The following is a 23,676-nucleotide window of genomic DNA, read 5'->3' on the forward strand; positions in this document are numbered from 1 at the left end:
AATACTGACTAATAAAAATCCCGGAAAACTCCCCAAATTTTCCAAAATATTGAACCATCTCTTACAGCAGTGTGGTGCAAGATGGTGACTCATCGCGTGTTCATTAAGCCCCTTGATTTTTTTTCTCAACACTAAAGCCAACACTGCCGAAGAGTTTTGTACTCAACAGTTCGTTCAGTGTAGCTCCAACTGCTTCGCGGTGAAGTATTTTGTCTGCAGCCGCGTTGGTGAATCTGTTACGGGAGTGACGACGGTGTGGCGCCATTCGGAGCCATCACTAGTTCCGCCAACCACATCCATGCAAAGCTCTCATATTTATAATTGTGAACTTCAATTGCGTCAGACGCAGAAATAAAATCGAATAAAACTGTGTGATTTGTGACTTTTTCGTGGGCAGGTCGCCACATTGATTCCACACCAGACATTCCACCAAACCAATTACTCCATCCGGATTAAAATTGCCCCCATCGCGCAGTGGCTGTGCTATAAATTTTTTCAAGTTTAAATACAAAAAAAAGAGTTTTAGCTGCTCTGCATAAATATTTATATTAAATGAACTGCAAGTGGTTCGGGCACGAGGAAAGATCATAATCTTAACACCTTTGTTGTGTGTTACATATTATAAAAGAAAGTACGCACCCGTGGATGTTCTGTTAGAACCGGTAATACGTTTTTCTTTTCTTCTTACAAAACTTTGATAAAAAATTCTGCATTGAATTTATAATGATTTAAAAAAAAATACTAAGAGAGAAAAAAAAGAGAAATGGTTCAGTTGAGAGAAAAAATCATACCTCAACGACCTCGTGAATTTAATTTTAATGACTCCGCTTGGTCGCGCGAAAAAAACTCAATTTGCATTCTCCTCCTGGATGATTCAAAAACCCAAAGCTAACATAAGTTTTTACATTACGTATATGGTTTGTATGCCACATTGTATTGAGGTGAAACAACTCTAAAATAATTTCAACGGAAATCCTGTCTAATGGTTAAAAATTGCACCATTTCACCGTGAGATTTTTCCAATATAATATTTTCTTCTTCTTCTGTGAAAATATGCGAGGATGGGTGGACAACAAAAAAAACTTCAACCGTTTTTATACCTCCTTGGGAGATGGAAGAGACTTTTAAAAGGTGTCTCGAAACTGGTTCTCTTCACATGTATCTTTTCTTTTCCTTTCTTCTCGCACTCCAATGGCGTTTAATCCAACCGCGAGAATGGACTTGGGATGTACGATTGCCTTTTTTTCTGCTCTCCAACCAAAACTGGACACCTCCATAAAAGTCGTTTTCATCAGGAATGATGTAGAAAAATAAATATATTCTCACATTGCTTCTCCTGGTTGATCATGTTGATCATGTCGCGATGCTACCTATGTACAAAAGCTACCTTCCTCCACCTTTATATGGGCACTTTTCCAATGCTATGTGTAGTCATATAAACAGGAAAGAATTTACTTAAATATGACTTTATTTTCATTGCTCCTCTCCATTGTTATATTTCATGATCATTGGTGCTCTTGACCGATTTATTATTTTTTTTACAAAATTGCATTGCTTCCAATTTTCAAGTGTGTATGTTTACATCGGTTTTACATAATAAAATCACTCACATGAGGAGAGATATTTAATGCAAAACAAGCATTATAACATGTAATTTAGCAATGAACGACACACAGCTAAAAGCTCTTAATTCGTTCTAGACTGTTTTCCTACCGCTTAGATATTTTTTTGTGTTGTTTGGATTTTCTTTAATTCTTTGGGTATGAAGAAACGCGGCGTATAAAATTTTGAAAGTTTAGCAAAACGTGGAAACAAAGCTTTTCGATTTAGTTGTACTTTGATGCTTTTTTATTGGAATTTTTCTTTTCCGTATTTGTCTTTAGCGAAAGAATATTGTTTTGAAAAGGAGTCTATTCACAAATGATTGAGTTTTACTTCTTTTTTACGAAGATGAATGAAGAAGATGGAGATCGGGGAAAAATCCTAAATATGTAGCAAAAGAAATGTTTAAAAAGCCAATATAACGCATTTTTAAGTATTTTCCTTTTAATCAATGATATTTGCAGAAGTTTTCTAACGTTCTCAAACTTTTTTATTTTAAACTTTTCAAGAAGAATCAATTTTTAGAAATTTTTAATTGAAAATGTTTGTTCTTTTTTTATCTGTTTGAACATTAAATATTTTAACCCTTTCGCGTCCGTATTGAACACTGAAAGATTTTGTCAATTTATCATGATATTTCTCAGTTAAAACGACTTTTTTTTACCTCTTCTACGTTAACCTAACGTATGTCCAAGTTGGAAAAATAATTAAATTGATTTAAAATTGATAAAATATAATATTTCATCTTTGGTTCAGCGTATGATCCTGTGGACGCGACAGGGTTAAAAGTTTTCCATATATTTTACATAATGTCCTTTCTTCTTCAAGATCAAGGTTTTGTGAAAAAAATAGCAAACTTTTAACTTATTAGCTGACAATTATTTCTCAACTACTCTAATAAAACACTAAAATTTGCCCCAGTCTTCCCTACAAAGTAATCTTCAGTACTTTGGCTTTGTAGAATAGAAAAAAAGAGAATCTTGTGGATGCTGCTGCATGATAATTTTCATGATTTCAAAAATCACGCCCACGATGTTCTCACACACGCGGATGCCCTTTTGACCCTTTGATGCAATCAGCGATCATTTTTTTTTAATTTGTCTGACTAAAGCCAAAATCACACGTGAAGTATTTCTTATCAGTTAAGAAAATACCTCGAGTGAGGTATTCCTTGCACGAGACTCTGGTGAGACTTCTCCCACTCTACGAGGTACTTATCATCACTCATTTTATTATTATGAGATCCCCCACAGATGTGGAGTGATAAATGAAGTGTGATATTGGTTTAGAAAGCGACAAGAGTTGTGCCTTGAAGTGGTGTGTAAAATCGATTAGTTCTAAGAGAGTTCCTCCGCCACAATATCTTTTGCTTTATTTTTCGAGAAAGATAATATAATAGTGAAAGTTGTAAACAACACATCTAGAGTAGGGAGGCAAAACGTGTTGCAAAACATACACGGAAATTTTACAATGTGCAAGACAAAGCGTCTCCTCCTTTTGAGACGTTAATTTCACGAGTCATCCATAAGATTGACTTCTTTTCTTTTCCACTGACTCACCACATTCTACCGCTGCTGTTGCTTGTGGACTTTTGGCCCCATAAGACCTACTACTTGTGGCCGACTAATTGCAATGCCAGTAAAATTGCTTCGGCACCATATTTCACAACTATTTGTAGCAAAAATGTTCACAGAAACAACATTTGCGTGATACCTTTATTCGTGAGTACATTTGAGACGTGATTCTTTCTCTCTTTGTAAATTAATTTTGCACAAAACAATTTTTTTACAAAAAGGTGCAGAATATTTAATAAAAAATAGTTATTTTGGAGGTAAAATTGAGAATTTATTTGCCGCCTCTGCAATAAATTATTTTTTTGGTGCAATTTATCTAATCAGACGACTTTCGTGGCTCCTCCACAGGCGTCATACATTGATAGATATTTTCTAATCGGCTTCTGATTTCATTGAGGTCAATTGAAAAAAAAGCTATTTTGTGGCGTACAAAGAGAGCACGAAAAATCCCTCAAAGCGACTTACAGATCATATTATTAATAAAGAATAAAAAGACTAAAAGGGTTTGTTTGCTGAACCTCACCACAGCCACAAAAAAATAATGTTGCAGTAATATCTTATTATGCAAAATAGAAAATCTCTGTGGTGAAAATATCAATTTTCAATTTTATTTTGCGCGCTTAATCTTGTAGGGGAGGCTAAAAAGGTTTCTTACAAAAAATGTTTGATTTAATTGATTTTTTCTAAGAATAAGAACGAAAAGGTAATAGAAATTATTTTATCAAATAATTTTATCAAAGTTGACCTACTTACTTTATCCTATCTGACCCTATAAAATGTGAAAATAGAGGAGTTGGCTCAAATGTGACCTTTTACGTTGGAATCAGGGAAGGTTTTTGGTTGTCTAATCTTCCAAAAAATGCTGCAATTTATGTTTTTCTTTGCAAGATAAAATAAATTATTTCTACTCTAAAAAAAATCTCAAATGTATAGAAACATTAAATGTTAAAAAAATGGATTTCAAACGTTCAAAAAAAAATTCCAAACGTTAGAAAATGGTCGCCAAATGTTAGAAACGAAATGTCAAATATTAGAAAAATGTCTAACATTAAAAAAAAATAAACGTCATACGTTGATTACTCTCTTATTTTTACCCTCTAAAAAATTAGTCGTTAATTTTGTATTAAAAAAATCCTTTTAGGTTCGTCTTTAGAACTTCCTCTCCTAAATCTTTTGAATCTAAGAAAAATAGCTACTTATCAAAGAAAACATAGATTATCTTCATAAAATTCTTTTATTACATATTTACCATATTTACAAAAAATTAATAAATTAATCCATAAAATAATTAATCTCACATGCAATTAGCTCAAGCGTCGTGTGGTTGCCTTCAAAATAAATCCCCATTCTTATCACTTTAGCACACATAATGTATTTGATTAAACAATTAGAAATATATTATAGAATCTGCGTCAAATGTTTTACTTTGCATGTGCATCATATTGCGTTTAGCTAGGTCACTTCATCATGGGCTAAAAATATAACATTTTTAAGAGAAAAATGTTGATTAGAATCTTTTAACTGCACGATAAGAATGTGACCTAAAATACTTTATTTTTCTGTTGAGATCTCAAATAGAAAGAATGAAAAAACAACTCAATATGCGAGGAGAATAGAAGATTGTGAATACATTGAATTGTCTTCTAATGAATCCCGCACGCCGCGTGAGCTGGGTGTTATGCAAGCAATTTACGTGCAAATTGCCGTCACTAAAAGGTGAATCGAAAGAAATCCTATTCGATAATATGTTGCGCACCGTATTGAAGTGGAAACAACTGGAATTGCTAAAAATTTGTGCTTAACAACCAGTCAACAATTTTGAATATAGTATGCGTGCTTTAAATTTGCAAAAGGTGGCAGAGGGCAGGTGTTTTCCGCTGGAAGCCATTCCTGCCTATATAATATTTCCCCGAAAGAGGGTACACCTGCGTAAGCCACGATAACCAGCAGTGGCTATTTAACCTTCTTTTCCCTTCTTAGATTTTTTTCTTTTAATTTTTGTGCCCTTGGCAAAGAGAACTCCTGCCACGAATTTGGGAGAATTTTAAATTTAATTAATTCCTCTGAGTAAAATTTGCCACGCGTATGTTCAAATTATATATTAAGATTTCTGCACAAAATGCTTATCAGAAGAAAAGCTGCGCATAACAATGAAAAAAAAATCGATTGGGTGCTTTCCAAAAGGAAATACTCGGGTGTATGTGTTGTGGAGGAAAAGTGTGAGAATGCTATTTTGCAACTAGAGAGAATTATGCAGTGAAAATGCATGCAAAATGGATGGAATTTGTTGAACTACAAGAATACACACTGTTTTTACCTTGTTCAATTCGTATTTTAATAAAATCATTAATTTGCTAATTTGCAAAATTAATTATTGGTTGCATTTGGATATTGTAATTAAAGAAAAACATCTAATAAATTAATTGATCTTTGATGGGATTTTTGAAAGAATCTTTGAGAGAATTTTTCTCACAATAAGTTTAATTTCATTATGAAATTTAGGTAAATTATAACTTTTACGCAATAGAAAAGAACTTAATAATCTACACAACGTTAAGTTTCAATTAATTCTTCAGCCACAAAACCAACAAGAAAAGCTTACAAACTATGCAGTGTATCGTTATCAGAAGAAATGATAATAGAAAAACTCAAAAATTGGGGAATTTCGTCATTTTCGAGTACACTGAAACAAAAAATTGGGACCTTTGTAACATTTTGAAATTTTCCTCTGATTAAATCGTTTTAATTTATCTTATCAATATCTTCGAGTATTTGCTGTGATTTTATTTCTTCATAAATGGAATTTAAATAATACCCTCCCTCTCTTTTACCTTTCTTTGCAGAAGATATACCCGCCGAAAGCCACTCACAATCTTATCAGGAGTTTCTAAAAAAAAAAAGGAAGTTAAACCCATCGATTGATAATAAATTTAACATATTACGCACCTCTGCAAAAGGAACAAAAAAGTCGTAAAGAGCTGGTCGTGCCCGTTACACACAGAGAGCGGTGAGATGTCGGAGTATTTTGAGTTTCAATGGGATATGAGATCCAAAATAAGTGATGTGCGCGTAGGTGGGAATAAGAAGTACTACAATGTCTGCAATGAGCCCACCGAATGGAATCAGGCACTTTTCCGCATAAAGGAGCTCATTGGTGCCAGTATGGACTATGCCCTGAAGGATAAGTCCTGCTACCATGACAACGATTTCCTCCTGCGCTTCCTCTTTGCGCGCAAATTCGACGTGGATGAGGCATTTAGGCTCATTGTGCGGTACTTTGCCTACCTACAGAAGAATCAAGCTATTTTCCAAAGATTATCCGTCTTCGATGAGAGTGTCCAGCTGGCGCTGCGTGATGGCTTCCCGGGTATACTTCCAGAGAGAGATCGACGTGGACGCAAAGTTTTGGTATTTTTCACAGCAAATTGGGATCCAGCACTGTATTCCCTGCTCACCGTCTACCGCGCAATGTTGCTGTCGCTGGAAAAATTGCTGGAAGATAAGCAAAATCAGGCTAATGGATTTGTTGCCATTGTCGATTGGAGTAATCTCACACTACAAAAGTCTTCCCACCTCAATCCAAAGATACTCAAACTCATGATCGAGGGTCTACAGGTTGGTAGTCAAAATACTACTGAAATACGTGAATGATCTTTACTCATTTTGCTTGATTTTTATATAATGAAATAATTAATTAAAATATTCTTCCATAGGCCAATTTTCCTGACAATATTGTATGATTTTCTCAATTTTCTGATCAAAATTTAATTATTCATTTAACCATTTTGCTTATTTTACTGACGAATTGATTAAAATGAACATTGTCCTGTCCAAAAAATAGTTTTTTTGATCAAAAGTTTTATTTTCTAATAACGATAGAAATTATTCGTGTGATATTTTTCTCAATTCCCTAAAGAATTGATCAGAAGAAATATTTTCCTGTCTATAAGAAAAACTTTTTAATATAATAGAGAAGAAGATTTTGATATAAAATAATTTATTTTTTTATTAAACAAATTTTCAATTTCTTTTATTTTGAAAGGAAAATTGAAAATGAAATATTCGTGCTAATTAAATAGAAAGAAAACATTTGCAAAAATTATTAAATTCCTTTCACTTGTTTGACTTGAATTACTATCTTATGCATAATAAGTACATTTCATTGAATGACTCACATCTCGACTAATACTCATAAAAAGCAAAATAAGTTAATAAATGCTTTAAAATCTATCTCTAATGATCTTTAAGTGCTTTTGTGGTTTTTCTTTGACACTTTTATGGCAAAAATGTTCTTGATGCATATCAATAAATCCTTTCTTTTTTATATGCGGATAATTAAAACAAACAATGTCGTGGAGATTTCTGCTGGGAAAAAATTGCAGAAACTCGTAAAGTTTAAAAGCAGAAAATTTAAATTTATATTAGGTCAATTAGTCTATGTAATGTACCTTTTTTGCGAGATAAAAACTATTAAAATTTTTTTCTAGGATTTCTTATTAATTTGTATACGCTGAAATGAATAAGGAATTGGGAAGCATAAAATTTAAATCTGCAATAAAAATGCCATGAAGTGTTTATTAGAGGTGTAATAACATGATTTAAGTATTCATTTGACCATCTGGTGATTTGCTAAAATGCCTCAAAATTCTACTTTGCAAATTAGGAGAATTATTTATGCGCAATAAAATTAAATTTTCCTTAAATTCTAATTTGTCTAGAATATTTTTGGAAGTATTTTTTTTACATTTATTATAGATGCAGAGAAAAGGAAACCAATAATCAGATTTTCCTAATACGTTCATAATGCTCCAGGCAAAGTAATTAAGCAAATATCTTTAATTCCAATTTCATATTGCAATTAGCTTGATGGTCAAAAAAATCAAACTTTCTACATTACCACCATCTAAATCGAATCAGATAATTGTCAGTGATAAATCTGAATACTGAAAATACCTCACTGAGCGTACGCAGAGAAGCTCTAAAAACGTATTTAAATTTAGAGCTGTAATTGAGAGTGAAATTTTCGTATAGAGCTAAAATCAGTAAATTGATCACAACGCGTACCATTCAAAATGATCTCCATCCGTAACGAAAAGATTCCAATCTCATATTTGTTTGTTTGTTTCGCCGCCTCTTTACAGGACTGCTTTCCAGTTCAATTCAAAGCCATCCACTTTATCGGGCAGACGTGGTACTTGGAAGCTGCGATGGCTGTGATTCGACAGTTCCTCAAGGAGAAAACACGCTCACGCATAAAGTTGCACAGTAATTTATCAACACTGCACGAGTGCATTGCACGGGATGTCCTGCCAACGGAATTGGGCGGGGAGGCGCCCCCCTTCAACCCACTCGAATGGTATCACACCCTCCTGGCATCGAGTCAGGAAAACACCAACATCTCCCAACCGCGCTCCTACTACATCACCCAAGCCACAGTGTACTCCACACCACCCCCAAGTTGCATCAAAAATGGCAATTCAGTGGCCAAAAAGGGCGCCAACGATCCCGCGCGGAATTCCCTTTTGAGTCTCGACGACGACCTCTGAGAGGCTACGCAAATCACGCGATGTTGTCCACAAAGATGAGAAAAAAATTGACTGAATTTGTGAGAATTTTTTTTTTATAAAGAAAACGTATTTTTTATACAATAAAATTACTTTAGTGTTCCTGCTCCAAATCTCTCGAAAAAAGAGCTACAGCAAAAAAAATCTTCCGCGAAGTATTATTTCGTAGTTGTAGCTGCTAAAAGCCGTCCAGTGAAAAGGGATTTTCTAACAAATTTTGTATCTTGCTCAAAAAAATATATATTGTAAACATGATTTTGTAAAAAAAAAAGTTGTTTTATTTTAATTTTATAAAAAAATGAAAGAACTTCTTGACTAATCTTCTGGATAATGTTTTTGAGGTAAGAATTTAGAGATTTTTTAAGGAGGTTGAAAAAAGCGGATTTTTGGTCTTTTTTGGGGCTAATTATTTTTAATTTTTATAATTTTACAAATTAAAATAAAAACAAATAATTTTTTAAAGCAAATTAAAGAAAAAGAATTTTAATCTTAATAATTGAACTAGTCGGGAAACCTAAATAAACCGTTAAAAAAATACTCGGACGTGTTTTATGACTGAAGTTTTGAACTGAAATAAAAAACGTAGTAGCGACGACATAAACCTGAAAATGTGTCTATGCTACAAAATTTCCCTCGATTGAGAGAAAATTTTTTAAATTAACGAGATGGCATGAGAAAAATACTTTCCTCTCACTCTGGCATTTTGTGTAGGTGTGATAGTGTGCGTGACGTTTGTTTGTAGTTGTGCGGAAAAATTTTAAAAAATTAAATTTCCATGGAAAAACTCAGTTTTGGGCCTCCAAAAGTTGGCGGGTGGCTCAGGGGGGCCCAAAGTACGTTCAGTAAAAATTTGGTGGCGCAACTCCCCGGATTTTTTTGGGGAATTTGCACGACTTTTTCTGGCGCGGATTTTGAGAGTTTTGAACCAGGGGTACCAAACGACGCGGCGTCACTTCCTGGTCACAAAAAACGCACTTTCGCTGGGAAATTCGGCGGAAAATGCGAGAAAACTGCGAAAAACTGAATGTGGGAGGGAGACAGTATCAGTGACGTGCACTGTCTCGTTTTCTCTTATACAAAATGTACAAAAAAAATAGTAGTGGTGGCTTTTGGAACTAAATTTTTACCGCGCCAATTTCAAAAAGTAGTCAAAAAAGCATGAATTTTATATGGGGGCGCTACGAAGGGGGGCTCTGGGGGGGAAATGAATGTCGTTGGTAAAAACCGCATGGTATCAGTAGTCTCTGTACCAAATTTCATCACGATCGGACCAACGGTGTAGAAATGCATAGCTGTACAGGAACGAAATCCTTTAATTATTATATAGATATTTTTCTGGGAAAAATAACATTTTTGGGGCTTTAAAAATTGCCGGGTATGCTTAGGAGGGTCCCAAGTATTTTTAGTAAAAAGGGGATGCCACTTGACGGAATTTTTTTGCGGAATTTTCACGACATGGCGACAAAGTTTGAGCGTTTTGAACTTTTATTGAATTAAAAAAAGTAATTTAATGTTCAATTGATTTACTTATAAATCCTTAAAAAGAATAAGAATAACTTCCTTTAAATAATATTTTACAATTTTTCAAAGAAAAATGAGCCTTCCCTTCTAAAAGTCTTAGAGAAACAAAAGAGAAAATAAAAAAAATACCTTTATATCGTGGTGGATATCATTCTGTTTATTTTTTACTTTTATTATTCATCCTGTACAACAGTTGTCTTCTCGGACACGTAGAGACCATCCAAGAACTTACGGATATCCTTATTCTTCACGGTTGTGGACTGCTGAATGAGTGCCGCGGATCCGGACACGGCCTCAATGTCATTCCCCTCGAGAATCAGCTCATCCTTTTGCTTCGTGGAATTCACAACGGTTACCCCAGGGGACATTTGCACCCGGCGAATGTACTTCTCACCGAGGAAGTTTCGGATCTCGATGACGCTGTTACCCTCGGATGTGACACAATTGATGGGGAAATGGGCATACACGGCACGCATCTTGTACTGGAATCCCTTTGTCACACCTGAAAGGATTTTCATTTTGTTAATACTTGTCACAGGAGTTGAAAGAGAGAGATGTCTCGAACTTACCCTTAATCATGTTCTCGATGTGAGAGCACACAGTCCGGACAGCGGCCAATTCCTTCTTCGTACCAAACCATTTCTCCACCTTGATGGTTCTCTTGTGAACCATGTAAATGTCCAAAGCGAGATGCTTGAAGCTACGTTCTAGCTTACCTCGGGGACCCGTGATTGTAATTGTGCGGGAGTGTACACTGGCTGTCACTCCTTTTGGGATTTTCACGCACTGACTCGTGTTGATGGTTCGCATTTTGCTGGCGCTGCTGGAAAGTAGACAAAAAAGTTAGGTTATGGTATTATTCAATAAATCTTATTTTCTCTATTAATAAAAGTAAATAAATAAAAAGGACAATATAGGATTATTTCTTTAAGTAATTCTCAAGCATTTGGTCCTCATTTTCCGGGAAATATCGCTGAAATTAGGAAAATAATCCCCGGATGTAAACACACTGTCCTGACCAATTCCTTTCTTGTCATTTTCCCCAAATCCTTCACAGATTTTAACAATTTTTTACGCGGAATAGATGAAAACTGACCCACAGGGGGAAATTAGGTGGAAAACTAATTAGAAAATTGCATATTTTAGTTACCGTTTGGCGAAAACTGAGGCCTAAAATCCACGTTGTCCGCAAAAGCAAACGAAAAGACGGAAAGAAAGATCTACAGTCAGGTACTGCGTTAACGTCACATGCGATTATACTCTTTCCACTCATTATTCCTAATGGGTGAGAAGAGTACGACATGCTATGCGTTAACTAATATCTGACTGTACATGAAGTTTGTTTCATTATTTGGTGGTATCTTGAGCTCTGCTGCTAACTCCGTTGAAAGGCTTTTCAAAGGTAACGACTTAAATTTCTAGAATTTTTTTTAGCGAAATGAAAAAACTCATTTTTGGTCACAGAACACATGTTTGGGGCTCCTGGGGCACTTACGGGTGCTTTGGAGCCCCCGGGGAGCACCTGTGTGCGAAATTTGGGGCTCGCAGAAATTTTGACGGTTGGGGATTTTACATGCACTTTTTTTTCCCGGAATGGATTTTCGCGAACTTTTGGAATTTCAGATGCCAATCGACGTGGCGTCGCTTCCTGGTCATGAAAAACTGGATTTTACCGTGAAAATTTGTCGGAAAACACGAGAAATGTGCGAAAAACTAAAAGTGTGAGGGAGACGAATAGCGATGAATGCATCTGTCTCATTTTCTCTTCAAGCAACCAGTGTCATAAAATAGCAGTGGTGGCTTTTGGAACTGCAACACACAAGGCGCCAAATTCAAAAAGTCCTCAAAAATACATGAAAATTATGAATTTATTTTCTCAAAAAATAAATTAAAAGAATTTAACTACACCGTTGGATCGTCACATTGACGACAATTCTCCATTTCTGGTGTAAATTCCTCAATTTGTATGGTTGTCTCGAAGAAATTGTACTTGCTGTGCACCTTTGTGGTGGCAATTCGGAGGATTGATTCGGGATTTGTCTCTGGACGTATAGCCAGATGAGCTGCTAGGGCATTCTTGTTGATACTCAGTGCCCAAATGCGAAGATTGTGCACCTTCATGACACCATCAATCTCCAAGAAGGTCTTCTTGACTTCGGTGTAGTCAAGGTAGCTGGGTGTTCCCTCCATAAGGACATGAAGGGTATCCTTGAGAATCCTCACTGTTGTGAAGATGACAATGACGGAGAAGATAAATGTACAAATTGGATCAGCAAGATACCATTCGGGCTTGAAGTAGATAAGAAGGGCCGCCAGGAAGACACCGACACTCTGCAAAACATCCCCAATCACGTGAATGAAGGCTGCTCTCACATTGATGTTTTCCTGATGCTTCGCCGTGGATGTGGAGCCACTGTGGGAGTGCCCGTGCTCATGAAGACTGCAGCCCATTCTGAGGAATAAAAAAAAAGAGATTAATTTAATGATTGAAGAAAAAACCTGCAGCAGGACTTACAGGATATTCACGAGAATTGCAAAGCCGGAAGTGATGAGCATAACAGTTGCATTCACTTCAAAATCCTTCTGGATTATCCTCTCAATGGCCATAAAAACGAGAATTGCCGTAACAACCCAAATGAGGATAACCGACACAAGTGCACCAATTACCTCTGCACGATACCATCCAAAGGAAAGCCTACAATGTTGCGTCAAGAATAAACAATTTGCATGCGTTTATGATCATTTTTGATGAAGATGAAGAAGCGAAAAAAACGACAAATGTAAATTCATTCAGGGACTTTGTTCTTGTGCAAACAAGAAGCGAGATAAAATTGTTAAATAGAGGAAATCAAACAGCTATAGGAGGAAAAACAGTGTTGTGATCTCACCTCACAGTTGACTTCCGTCCAGAGATCCAAATGGCGAACAAGGAGATCATGAAGCTGGCAAAATCCGTGAGGAGATGCGCTGCATCCGTTGCAATGGCCAAACTATTGGCCATAATCCCCCCGACAACTTCAACAATCATAAAGATAACACACAGGAGACTGGCAATTAGGAGACGCCGACGCGCCACATTGTCCACACCTTCCTGGCGTGGGGTGTGACAGTGCCCACTGGGGGCACCGAGGAGCATCTCAGTGGACGGTGTGATGCTGAAGGCGTCGTCATTCTCCCCGCAGCACTGCATTGGGGGGCGCCCATGGATGCAATAAACCACAGCTGGGCGGCTACCAGCACTGCTATCCGTTGAGCCGTATCCATGAACGCGTCTACAAGAGAGACAGATCTTCTGTGCAAAAATCTCAACCGATAAAACCTCCAAGGAAATCGCACTTACACAACAAAATTCTCCTTATCCTTCATCCTTGGACCACAAAGAAAAAAAAATCACAAACTTCTCACACTAAATTCCCTTTCCTCTTGGAATTTTCTCACCCATTCAAAAAGTTCCGTTTCCCCAAAAAAAAATTTTTGTTAGCTGAACAACTCTAAAAATTGCCGTGGCTTGTGCACAAGAGAGATGATACGAGGAGACTGCAGAGAATGTGTAGGTATTGGAGACACTGGGGTTGAGTGAAAGAGATCCATAAATCAACAGTCATCTCTTATCATTACCGCAAGTAATCACTTTCAACACAAAATCAACATTAAGCAGCATTCACGAAAACTTCTTTTAGGAATTTCATTGCATCTCAAAATTTCCCAAAATATTATCATTTTATTTGCCTAAAAGTTTTAGATTAATTCAGAAAATTAATCAGGATTGCCTGGTTTTCCCTAAAAAGGCTAAAAAGGATTATTTTCCCTTTAAGAACTTTTTTTTTTGACGATTTTTGCTTAATCCAAAATTAAGGACTTGATTGACTCGTTACTTGTTCAGTTTTAGGTTTCTTTAATTTTTTATTATTCCTGTAAATGTTGAGGGAAATTCCTCGCTTTTAATTGACACAACGTTTCGGAGACGTTTGCCTCCTTCTTCAGGCCTGCAACTACAACGTTTCTATAAACGTTCTCGTGCTAATTTTTAATTTCTAGGCATTTAACTGCTTTCCTTTCCCTTAATCTTTTAAAAAAATCCCAACCAGATCCCAAAAATTTATTCTTTTTAGCCTCAATGAACTTAGTTTCTCTTAGTTTATCCTCAATAGCGTTATCTGGTTAATTTAAAACCTTCTTTATTCTTGTAGACAAGATTTACGACCGTGCAAATTGTAGGAAAATTGTTCGGAATTCGGTCAGCGGGGATGATTAAAAATGCAATTGTTTGCATTCAGCGACGTTTCGGAAATGTTTATTTCCTTCTTCAGGCTTCTTCAGGATGTATTTTCCCTAGAGCCTGAAGAAGGAAATAAACATTTCCGAAACGTCGCTGAATGCAAACAATTGCATTTTTAATCATCCCCGCTGACCGAATTCCGAACAATTTTCCTACTTCTTTATTCTCTTAAAAATATTTTTTGTACCCTTTGCTCGTTAAGAAGTGTTAAAGAAACTCAAAATGCGCCGTTCTAGACAAAAAAATCGAGTTAGGATAATCTTACACGGAGTCTTATCTTCTCTCTTATATTTAGTTCAATGAAAAATTTATCAACCAACAAAAAAATAGCCTCAATAGTTCTAGTTTAGCCTTGATAGCGTTATCTAGTAAATTTCAGACCTTCCTTATTCTCTTAAAATAGTTATTTAGCCTTTACTTGTTAAAAAGTGAACCATTCTAGGCAAAAAAAATCGAGTTAGGATAATCTTACACGGATCCTTTAATAAATGATTTATCATCCAACAAAAAAAAGGAAAAATATCAAAATTTTCGTTATAGGAAATAAATTTATTTAGTAGCGAGATATTTGAAAAAAAAAGATGTATTTAATGGAAAATCTCACCAGCCAGTTGAGGGAGCGCTCCTCATCTTTATTTTACGAATCTGGGATGTCATCAGTCGGTGTGCTTACCTTTGGGTAGAGGATATCGTAGTGTCCGGGTCGGTAGAGGAGGTACACCCGGGGGGTCTTGTCCTCGGGGAAATCGTGTGCTTTCACCTGGCCACCATCCCCGCGGTCCATGTACTCAACGCGAACACCAACACCGAGGGCAGTACAGATTGCAATAATGTGAATGTGGTCGGATTCCTTGTACATGGGTTCAACTTCCTGATGACGGAACTCCTTGACGGATGCATAGCCACCGATGAAATCCGCATAGAAGTCGGCATTCTCCTCAATTTGCCCCGATGTGATGAGCCTCAAGTACACCACGACGTAGTCTGAGAAGCCCTGCTCATTGAAGAGACGATGTAATTCACTCAGGGCACCACTATTGTCCTCATCGGCATTTTCCGGTGGTGCCACACGCTGAATAACCTCCATGAACTGCCGGGAAATACATCAACAAAATAACTTCTGTTCATCCCGAAGCTGAGTAAGTTCCGCCACGCACTCACTACTCACTGTTTCATAGAAATCCTCAAGTGTAAACTGTGGCAGTCCCAGAGAGATCAATCTTTCCTTCGAGCTTGCTACCTTCTCCTTGAATTGCTCATAATCTTCGCGGTTATTTATGAGATACTCAAGGTATGAGTATGCAAAAGCCCTGAAGAAACAATTCCCATCCGGACGCGTGTGCCTCAGTGCTTCATATTTTGACGCCAAATCCTTCACTTTGGAACTGTAAACGGGATCATCGTTGTATTCGGCATCTAGTGTTGAGATGGTTTGCAATTCGCTAACTAGCGGTGTTGTCTCAGAGATCTGCAAGGAGCACGTTTGGGGATGAGGAAGTTGAGATGGTAATCATCCTTTGTTTACATATATTGCTGCCCCCATCTAGCTGAAAAAGAAACCCTGACCCCAATTCTTCAGCTCACCTCCTTCTCAATTTGTCGCTGTTGCTGTAAGATTAGTTCATCTTGATTTATCGCAGTATTCCCATCAATATGATTCTTATCCATTTTTTCTATCCTACTTCAGGAAATAATCACACAGAACCCTTTTTTATTGACAGAAAATTCTTCCACCGACAGCCCCCAATAGACCACCGTGAAGTTTTTCAACAATTTTACTGCAACGAATCGACGATTAAATTGGCGGATGCTGAATATGTTTGAACATATCAAAGCTTTTTCCTCTTAACACTTTTTAATCATAAATCTTAAGAAAAATTTATTCAATTTGTTCGACTTTTTTGTAATTTCTTCAAAAAAATATTTTTTTGTAATTTCTTCAAAAAAATATTTTTTTTTGAAAGGAAAATCTATCATTATGCAACATTGGCTCATATAATCGCCAATTTGAACCACCCGGCAATTAAAAACTTCAGCGTAGTATTAATTTGAAGAGCGTCTTCCAAAACGTGCGGCGACCGCAGTGAGAGAACATTTCTCGAAAAATCCACCAGGAATCTCCCTAATTTTACCTGAATTACGTGAGTACTCCAACAAATTAACTTCTTTTCATAAAAATTTATTGAAAAGTTCAGAAAAATCAAAGAATTCCGTGAAAATCTTTTGTTTCCGCTCAATTAACGAAATTTAGATTTCCAGGAAACGCTTGAGCACCCATCATGACACCCCCACTTTCGCGTCCAGCTCCCGATTTCTCCGGAACAGCCGTAATTAATGGGCAATTGCAGGAGGTATCCCTTGGGGACTTCCGTGGGCGCTATTTGGTACTCCTCTTCTACCCATTGGACTTCACCTTTGTCTGCCCCACCGAGATAATTGCCTTCTCCGAACGCGTTGGGGAATTCAATGAGATTGGCTGTGAAGTTGTGGCCATTTCCACGGATTCCCACTTCTCTCATCTCGCCTGGACTCATGTACCACGCAAGGAGGGAGGTCTCGGGAAGATTGCGCTGCCCCTTCTCTCGGATAAATCCATGCGAATCTCCCGAGAGTACGGTGTGCTCAATGCTGACACGGGAATTGCCTACCGGGGGCTCTTCATCATCGATGCCCAGCAACGTCTTCGGCAGATAACTGTGAATGACTTGCCCGTGGGGCGTTCTGTGGATGAGACTCTGCGTCTTGTCAAGGCATTCCAGTACACGGACATTCACGGGGAAGTTTGCCCAGCCAACTGGCAGCCCGGGAACAAGACCATCAATCCGGATACTGTGAAGTCGAAGGAATTCTTCGAAGCTACATTCCGCTAAAATCCCAAAAAGGAGAAGGAACTCACAGCGATAACCACCCAAAGAAGAATCCCACTGAATTTTCCCAAAATTACCAGTATACCAATTAAATGGAGTATTACATTGTTCGCTGTTTTATGTTCCATGAAGAAAATGAAGTTACTCAATAAATCCATGATCTTATATTCTTAATTTTTGTATTTTTTTTCTCTTATTCTGATGTCTAATCATCATTTAATCTCTGACGGGCATTTTTCTTATTCATCGGCTGAATTTTGCGCTTCTTGAAGACTCCCGGAGTACTCGAGGCGGTGGCATCATCCAACTTTAATTCCTTCTCCTTGAAATTCCTCATTGGCTCAACATTCTGTGGTGTAGGATCAATAACAGGGGGACCATAGGCAGGTGTGTACCTCACTTTCGGCAGCTGCAGATCTGTGAATTTCTCTTCTCTGCAAAATAATCATTTTTTTTCTTCAACTCCCATTCAATTCCAATAGGTCTGAATGACACAAAAATAACTGCGACAAAACAAACTTACTTTGGTGTAACAGTCTCCCATTTGCCATAGGGGCCAGCAGTGGCGGAAACGAAACAATCTACAGCTTGATAATCCTCCTGCTGTGCCCATTTGTCCTTGATACTATCACCATCATTCTTCACACGACGTTCTTTGAGGCGCTCTCGTTTGTTCTTGGCAACAAACTCTTCCGCCGACGCGACGAAATCTTTCGTCTCTCTAACCGCCAACATTTCCTGCTGCTTCGTTGCCTCCGCATTGATTTTATTGTACTCCTCCAGGGACAGATATCCCTCTTTTGGTGCCTCCCAAATGGATTCTGCAATTTAAATTTTATTTTTAAAAAACATCTTAATTTCCCAATTGAAAATTTCTTGGAGATCCGTAAAATAGGAATTTTTATTAAAATATTGTATTGAATAAAATTTGATGACTTTGGCAACAAGGCGAAGAAATTAATGAAATGAAATTAAATCAAATCTTTATGGTTCCTAAGAGCTTTTAAATCTCATAAAAGCATAAAAGAATAAACTCGAGTAAATAAAAGAAAGCATACAATGTAACTGAATGAACTGAATTTTGATTGCTCAAAAAACGATAAAAATCTACAAATTAATGTCTAATAAAAGTTAATTAATATAATTTTTAAGTGAGCTTTAATAAAAAGACATGATACATAAAGAAAAAGAATCTTGAACTGAGAGAATAAGGGGATATTATCTGGCTGAAAAATATACAAATATTCCTTTTTTTGCAGAAAAAATCTCTTAACCCTCCGTATACTATGAGGGGTAGGTGACCAACCCCAGAGCTATATTTTGATTAATTGCGCATTTGTTCTTAGAGGTATAGAACCAAGCTTTAGGAAATAAATAATAATAAATAAATAAGAATAAGTTATTTTGGAAACTCGGGCGAACAAAATCAATCAAAAACCTGTTTTTTTTTCAGTATTAAATCTTAATACCGAATATTAGCGATCGTGGCGCTAGTTGTCAAAATGTATACAAAGTGATGTGTCACGTGGTACGGTGACGTCATTGAGCACACAGTAAAAAGGTATTTTAGCTCGATAGAGTTTCCAAAATAACGTGACCATCCCTTAAGTTCCTTGGTTATCTGAGAAGTTTATGTAAAAATTTGAGCTCAATCCGACCACCAAAAAAGTTATTAACAAAAATGTAAGAAGAGGGAATTCAAAAATTGGTGTAACGGTCAAATTCATTCCTTTTTCTCTTCGCTTTGACACTCTTTGTCTCTTTCTAGACGTTAGTTCCTAACCCCAATAAATCATTGCAAAAATCATCAAAAAAATCCATTGAAAAATTTATTTTTGTATTCTAAAATGAACAAAAGACTTCTAAGGGAGTACCAAGGAGTCTAATAGAGCTCATTCGAATGAAAGAATTTTGCTTTTTTTGCATAAAATTCTGTGGGGTCGGTCAGCTACCCCATTAGTAATGCAACTATGTGTTTTGACCATAGTATACGGAGGGTTAAACTATTCCTATGATTTGTCGCATTCAAGATAGAGCTGAGAGAATTTTTTTGGGTATCTAATTGCATTTTTTATTGAATCTTTTTGGCTAATCGTTTCCTTAATTAAATAATCTATAATACAATTTTTTTAGAAGGAATTTTAATCTTTTTTTTTCGTTATTAAAAATGATGTCATCTCATATTTTCATTTTATTGTAAAAACTCTACTGAACCAATTTTATTAAAACTCTGTGGAAAAGATTTTCATTAAACAAAGAAAATTTAAAAGCTGAATTTGTTCGAATCTGATTAATTTCAATTAATTAAAAACGAGTAAAAGAATAGTTGATATTTCAACGGAAATTACCAATTTTCTTGCCAGATAAATACCCCTTGAGTGTCGAAGAGACTTCTTTTTTAATAAAAAGAAAATTCTATTAAATTTCTATCTCATGTTAAAAAAAATTTTTATACAAAGTTTCTGCTAGATCTGTAGCTAGTAAGCATTATAAGCTTCTTAGCATAATTTCAATAAATATTATTTCATCCATATTTAGAACATTTTTTTTTTTTCAAATATAGAGAGCAATAAGAAAATAAATATGTATGTGCGGGATTTAAAATGATTTTCTGTCCTTTCGCGAAAGTCGCGCACTTAAAATTCCGTAGACACAATATTTATATCACAGAGCTGAATTTTTTCACCTCTCTCTCTCTCCCTCCGCCACCATCAGGTCCCATCAATGATAACTTAAAATATTGTATCGTTCACAGCTGAGCCTGTCTACCGTAAAATATTGCCTTTTTGCAACTAAAATATCTCTCAATCCACACAAGTAGATACGAATTTACATAGTCGGACGATGCTCTCTTAATTTACAAAATTTGAGCGTCTCAATTGCGCGAAAATCTTTATGCGTTTATGCGGGAAATCATGGTAAAGAACAACGACATCCTGCAGCATGGAGAGCGAGAGAGAGAACGTGTGTGTGTATAAGAGTTAAAATTGCATAAATGATTTGGCACGGAGATCCAGATATATCAATAAATTTAATTAGATTATCATGATGCTTGAGAAGGAGAGTTCTGTTGCACTTTGATAGGTCCACTGTACGTATACAACAGCAAGATGAAAAATTGTAATGCAAAAGTATGAAGATGGTGGAGAGAGATTATAAAAATAAAATTGTACATGAGAGTGTATGGCAACCTGGTGACCTGGTATTAAGGGCAATATGCCAAGATTTAGTATTAATTTTATTGCTTACATAACGTGCCATATTACTCCAATCTCTCTCCTCTGTCGCACACCACAAATCACCCTCACTTACCATTTGTCTTCACATTCCAGTAGTATGTGTAGCCTTCGGGGGATTTTGCCTCGCACCACAGTGTGGGATCTTTTGGCACAATTGTATCCCCATCATTTGCTGCTGCTGCAGCTCTCTGGGCATTCATGAAGGCCATCTCTTGTACATCCACAGGCGGTAGGAGGGGATCAACGGGCTTCATGCGTACTCTTGGCATTTCTTCCGTGGCTGCTGCGGATGTTCCCGGAACGGCTATACTCTCCGCATCGAGACCAGCTTCCTTTAGGGTTCTATTGATGTTCTGTGACGTCATATCTGCATTCCTGCTGATATCCTGTGCATACGCCGCCATAGCTGCTTCTTCCATCTTCTTCAGCTCAATATCCATCTTTTTGCGACTCTTCTCATCTTTTGCCGCCTTCTTGCTAATATCCGATATTCTCTTCTCCACATTTGCCTTATGTCGGCGCCCATTCTCATGAAATTGGATACTCTTGTGAAATGGAATGAGAATTAAAAAAAAGAAAACGAAGGGAAAACAATTAATTCTTTTTTTTCTCACTGAAAGAAAAATTACAACAAAAAAACTTACGGGCTTATTGTCTGCAATCCAGCACTTGCAGAAATCACAGAATTTCCTCTCATTGGACTTCCAGTAGTCAGCCCTATATTGGAGGAAAATACAAAAGAAACAAAAAGCTCTTTATCTTACTAAATTGAATGTTTGTTATTCTCTAAAAGGTTCTAAAGAAAGAACTTTTTTTTTAATGCAAAGAATAGGGCAATTTTAACTTTAAAAACTCCCCCAAGAATGGAAACAAAACATAAAATACAATCTTAAAATAAAAAAAAAAGATGCACTCACAGTTCCTTTTGCAAATATATTCACAATTAATTATAATTTGTAAAGAAAGTTCAGAGAGAAACAACGAATAAGAACTCATGCCATAAATTCATGGAATGTATTTTGCATGAAAGAGAGAACAACTCTATATTATTAAATTTAGAGAAACAGAAAAACTAAAATTTAGTAACTAAAACCAAAATGGGATAGTGCATGTCTTCACGGTAATGTGGAGTCATCATCAATTCGCGATGCTTCCTCCACACAATATCACTGTATTGCTCAATTTCACGACACTTCAGTCCCATATTTGTGGCTTCACGCCCAAATAGGTTTAATGTTGAGCCCCTCCGTGGGGCCATAACAAGTGCCACACCATCATCCGCCAGGAAGTACTGAATGGCATCCGCGAGAAAGGAGCGAGCCTCATCGAAGAACACACAATCAGCTGAGAAGATGTAGTGAAACTTCCCCCCTTCATTGGGACACAGCTCCCGACAACGCTCCCACGCGAGATTGGAGCATTTTACGTAGCAATTGATACTCGGATTGAGGCGCAGAGACTTCCGGACATTGTCCACAGACAGGGTATTGCCATCAGTTAGATGTACCCCATAAGGGTTGCCGTACTTGGCCACTAGAAGCCCCGCGAGGCATGTCATCCCACCACCAAGCTCCAGAATCCACTTATCGTGGAAGGTAGTCAAATTCTCCAGGACATAGTACGAGAGGGCCTCCTCACTGGGCCACAGGCATATATTCCCCGTGTAGTTGAATCCCATAAGATCTCGTGCTGTGATTTTTCGTCTCATCCGATGCACATTCACAGTGTAGCCCGTATTCATGGTGATCCTGTACTCATTCCAATTGTCAGGGAATCCAATAAATTTATCCGGAACTGTGATGTGTTTGAGGCTAACCAGGCCAAAGCCACCAAAGTGTGGCACCGAAGGGAGTCTGTATTGAATTGCTTTAGCCAGAATTCTCCATCGTTCACGAGCATTGACCTTCTTCTCCTCATCATCATCGTCTCGTTTAGCTGCATCATCCAGCATCCTGGTGAGAATCTCTTCGAGACTCTCCCGAACACTTTCCACCACCACACTATCAGCCACAATACTGCTGCTACTACCCTCGTCCATGTAGCACAGAGTATCCTCTTAAGGAGAGTGTCCAAGCGCGAGGAGAATGATTCCCGCGCGGTACTACAGCAAGTGCTTACCACTGGCGCCAAGAATTAACTGAACGGCATGTGGCTTTGAGTATGACTCAAATTAGTGGGACACCTCGAGTAGGATTGGAATTGAACCAATTTTCTCAATTATGCCGCGCGAGACCCTCTCTTTAGAAAATCAAAACAGAGCACGTTGCCAAAAGCATCGGAGTCGCGGGTGGAGGCGCCGTATGAAAATTCCCAAAGAGGTTCTCATCTCTATCACCACATTCTGCCCTCATTCACACACTACCCTTCCCTTTTCATCAATTAATTTCTCCTACCTTTTCTTTTGATACAAAATACGTCGCGAAAAAACGTTTATCAATTTTTTTTTGGGGGTAAATAAATAATCCGAATTATCAGCCTTGAGGGATTTTCTTTTACTTCCTAATGTAATTCACTAATTAAGCTCTACGTAAGATATTGAAATGTATTGATGTCATTGATGTACTCACATAATTGTTGTGTTCACAAATTCCACAGATTAACAGAGATTCTTCACTTTTTTCACAATTTTCACAGAATTCTCACGATTTGTTTTGATTTTTCTTCGACATCTGCAACTTCAGAGCCCGGTGGGATAGTATTCACTTACCAAATACATGTTATGTAAGGGGTTGTTGTTGGGGACTTTTTTGTGATTTTCCATCATTTTTTTATGAAAAATCATTCAGATTTTTTTTATTTACATAAAAATAGATAAAAAATTTAGAAAATAAAATCGTGAGTATAAAAATTAAAAATTATAAAAACTGATATGTTTTATGAAGTAAACTTCAGTCTTAACTTTTTAACAAAAATAATAAATGCTTGAATACTCAAAAATTGTTAGAACATAGAGGAGAAAACGAGAAAAAAAAAAGACAAAGAAAAATATGGAAAATAAGTAAAACAATAATTAAATATTTTTCCAATATT

The 23,676-nt window shown here is 36.8% G+C and overlaps 7 protein-coding genes across 9 annotated transcripts; 2 read left to right on the forward strand and 5 right to left on the reverse strand.

Moving 5' to 3' along the window:
* Positions 1-168: 168 nt before the first annotated feature.
* On the forward strand, positions 169-8,842 carry LOC129788869 (clavesin-2-like). The gene is made up of 3 exons (XM_055825269.1): positions 169-662; positions 6,020-6,791; positions 8,318-8,842. Exons 2-3 carry the CDS (start codon positions 6,189-6,191, stop codon positions 8,720-8,722), a joined length of 1,008 nt encoding a protein of 335 aa, XP_055681244.1. The 5' UTR covers positions 169-662; positions 6,020-6,188; the 3' UTR covers positions 8,723-8,842.
* A 1,549-nt stretch (positions 8,843-10,391) lies between these two features.
* Positions 10,392-11,541, reverse strand: LOC129788894 (60S ribosomal protein L9). Of its 2 annotated transcripts, none has more exons than XM_055825306.1 (3): positions 11,412-11,541; positions 10,831-11,084; positions 10,392-10,763 (listed from the first exon to the last, which is right to left on the reverse strand). In XM_055825306.1, exons 2-3 carry the CDS (start codon positions 11,069-11,071, stop codon positions 10,435-10,437), a joined length of 570 nt encoding a protein of 189 aa, XP_055681281.1. In that variant the 5' UTR covers positions 11,072-11,084; positions 11,412-11,541; the 3' UTR covers positions 10,392-10,434. The 2 variants fall into 2 exon arrangements, with proteins under 2 accessions (XP_055681281.1, XP_055681282.1); XM_055825307.1 differs by having other exon boundaries at positions 10,831-11,081; positions 11,412-11,503.
* Positions 11,542-12,111: 570 nt separating this feature from the next.
* On the reverse strand, positions 12,112-14,121 carry LOC129788884 (proton-coupled zinc antiporter SLC30A2). Its single transcript, XM_055825293.1, has 4 exons — positions 13,602-14,121; positions 13,150-13,533; positions 12,777-12,956; positions 12,112-12,713 (listed from the first exon to the last, which is right to left on the reverse strand). Exons 1-4 carry the CDS (start codon positions 13,625-13,627, stop codon positions 12,164-12,166), a joined length of 1,140 nt encoding a protein of 379 aa, XP_055681268.1. The 5' UTR covers positions 13,628-14,121; the 3' UTR covers positions 12,112-12,163.
* A 947-nt stretch (positions 14,122-15,068) lies between these two features.
* LOC129788889 (ubiquitin thioesterase otubain-like) lies at positions 15,069-16,317 on the reverse strand. The gene is made up of 3 exons (XM_055825300.1): positions 16,125-16,317; positions 15,709-16,008; positions 15,069-15,630 (listed from the first exon to the last, which is right to left on the reverse strand). Exons 1-3 carry the CDS (start codon positions 16,206-16,208, stop codon positions 15,178-15,180), a joined length of 837 nt encoding a protein of 278 aa, XP_055681275.1. The 5' UTR covers positions 16,209-16,317; the 3' UTR covers positions 15,069-15,177.
* On the forward strand, positions 16,262-17,581 carry LOC129788892 (peroxiredoxin 1-like). Of its 2 annotated transcripts, none has more exons than XM_055825303.1 (2): positions 16,262-16,681; positions 16,800-17,581. In XM_055825303.1, the coding sequence occupies exon 2, from the start codon at positions 16,820-16,822 to the stop codon at positions 17,408-17,410; it is 591 nt and encodes a 196-aa protein (XP_055681278.1). In that variant the 5' UTR covers positions 16,262-16,681; positions 16,800-16,819; the 3' UTR covers positions 17,411-17,581. The 2 variants fall into 2 exon arrangements, with proteins under 2 accessions (XP_055681278.1, XP_055681279.1); XM_055825304.1 differs by having other exon boundaries at positions 16,573-16,681; positions 16,792-17,581.
* LOC129788886 (WW domain-binding protein 4) lies at positions 17,570-23,651 on the reverse strand. The gene is made up of 5 exons (XM_055825295.1): positions 23,214-23,651; positions 21,291-21,363; positions 20,720-21,191; positions 17,931-18,228; positions 17,570-17,841 (listed from the first exon to the last, which is right to left on the reverse strand). Coding segments are annotated over exons 1-5 (1,074 nt in total). The 5' UTR covers positions 23,216-23,651; the 3' UTR covers positions 17,570-17,612.
* Positions 21,291-23,066, reverse strand: LOC129788888 (calmodulin-lysine N-methyltransferase). Its single transcript, XM_055825298.1, has 2 exons — positions 21,564-23,066; positions 21,291-21,363 (listed from the first exon to the last, which is right to left on the reverse strand). The coding sequence occupies exon 1, from the start codon at positions 22,682-22,684 to the stop codon at positions 21,719-21,721; it is 966 nt and encodes a 321-aa protein (XP_055681273.1). The 5' UTR covers positions 22,685-23,066; the 3' UTR covers positions 21,291-21,363; positions 21,564-21,718.
* Positions 23,652-23,676: the final 25 nt, after the last annotated feature.

Source organism: Lutzomyia longipalpis, chromosome 2 (genome assembly GCF_024334085.1).
Source record: "Lutzomyia longipalpis isolate SR_M1_2022 chromosome 2, ASM2433408v1".
In the NCBI taxonomy this organism is placed as follows: Eukaryota; Metazoa; Arthropoda; class Insecta; order Diptera; family Psychodidae; genus Lutzomyia; species Lutzomyia longipalpis.

Excerpts from the sequence above, each read along its gene's own strand:
- LOC129788869 (XM_055825269.1), top strand. The coding sequence starts at position 6,189 with ATGTCGGAGTATTTTGAGTTTCAATGGGATATGAGATCCAAAATAAGT. Across the intron at positions 6,792-8,317 it reads TCATGATCGAGGGTCTACAG|GACTGCTTTCCAGTTCAATT; the intron begins GTTGGTAGTCAA and ends GCCTCTTTACAG.
- LOC129788894 (XM_055825306.1), bottom strand. The coding sequence starts at position 11,071 with ATGCGAACCATCAACACGAGTCAGTGCGTGAAAATCCCAAAAGGAGTG. Across the intron at positions 10,764-10,830 it reads CATCGAGAACATGATTAAGG|GTGTGACAAAGGGATTCCAG; the intron begins GTAAGTTCGAGA and ends AAATCCTTTCAG.
- LOC129788884 (XM_055825293.1), bottom strand. The coding sequence starts at position 13,627 with ATGAAGGATAAGGAGAATTTTGTTGT. Across the intron at positions 13,534-13,601 it reads GATAAGGAGAATTTTGTTGT|ACGCGTTCATGGATACGGCT; the intron begins GTAAGTGCGATT and ends TCTCTCTTGTAG. Across the intron at positions 12,957-13,149 it reads GGACGGAAGTCAACTGTGAG|GCTTTCCTTTGGATGGTATC; the intron begins GTGAGATCACAA and ends GCAACATTGTAG.
- LOC129788889 (XM_055825300.1), bottom strand. The coding sequence starts at position 16,208 with ATGGATAAGAATCATATTGATGGGAATACTGCGATAAATCAAGATGAA. Across the intron at positions 16,009-16,124 it reads AGCGACAAATTGAGAAGGAG|ATCTCTGAGACAACACCGCT; the intron begins GTGAGCTGAAGA and ends TGCTCCTTGCAG. Across the intron at positions 15,631-15,708 it reads TTGAGGATTTCTATGAAACA|TTCATGGAGGTTATTCAGCG; the intron begins GTGAGTAGTGAG and ends ATTTCCCGGCAG.
- LOC129788892 (XM_055825303.1), top strand. The coding sequence starts at position 16,820 with ATGACACCCCCACTTTCGCGTCCAGCTCCCGATTTCTCCGGAACAGCC.
- LOC129788888 (XM_055825298.1), bottom strand. The coding sequence starts at position 22,684 with ATGGACGAGGGTAGTAGCAGCAGTATTGTGGCTGATAGTGTGGTGGTG.
- LOC129788886 (XM_055825295.1), bottom strand. Across the intron at positions 21,192-21,290 it reads GGATTGCAGACAATAAGCCC|AGTATCCAATTTCATGAGAA; the intron begins GTAAGTTTTTTT and ends CCATTTCACAAG. Across the intron at positions 18,229-20,719 it reads CTGGAATGTGAAGACAAATG|AATCCATTTGGGAGGCACCA; the intron begins GTAAGTGAGGGT and ends TTTAAATTGCAG.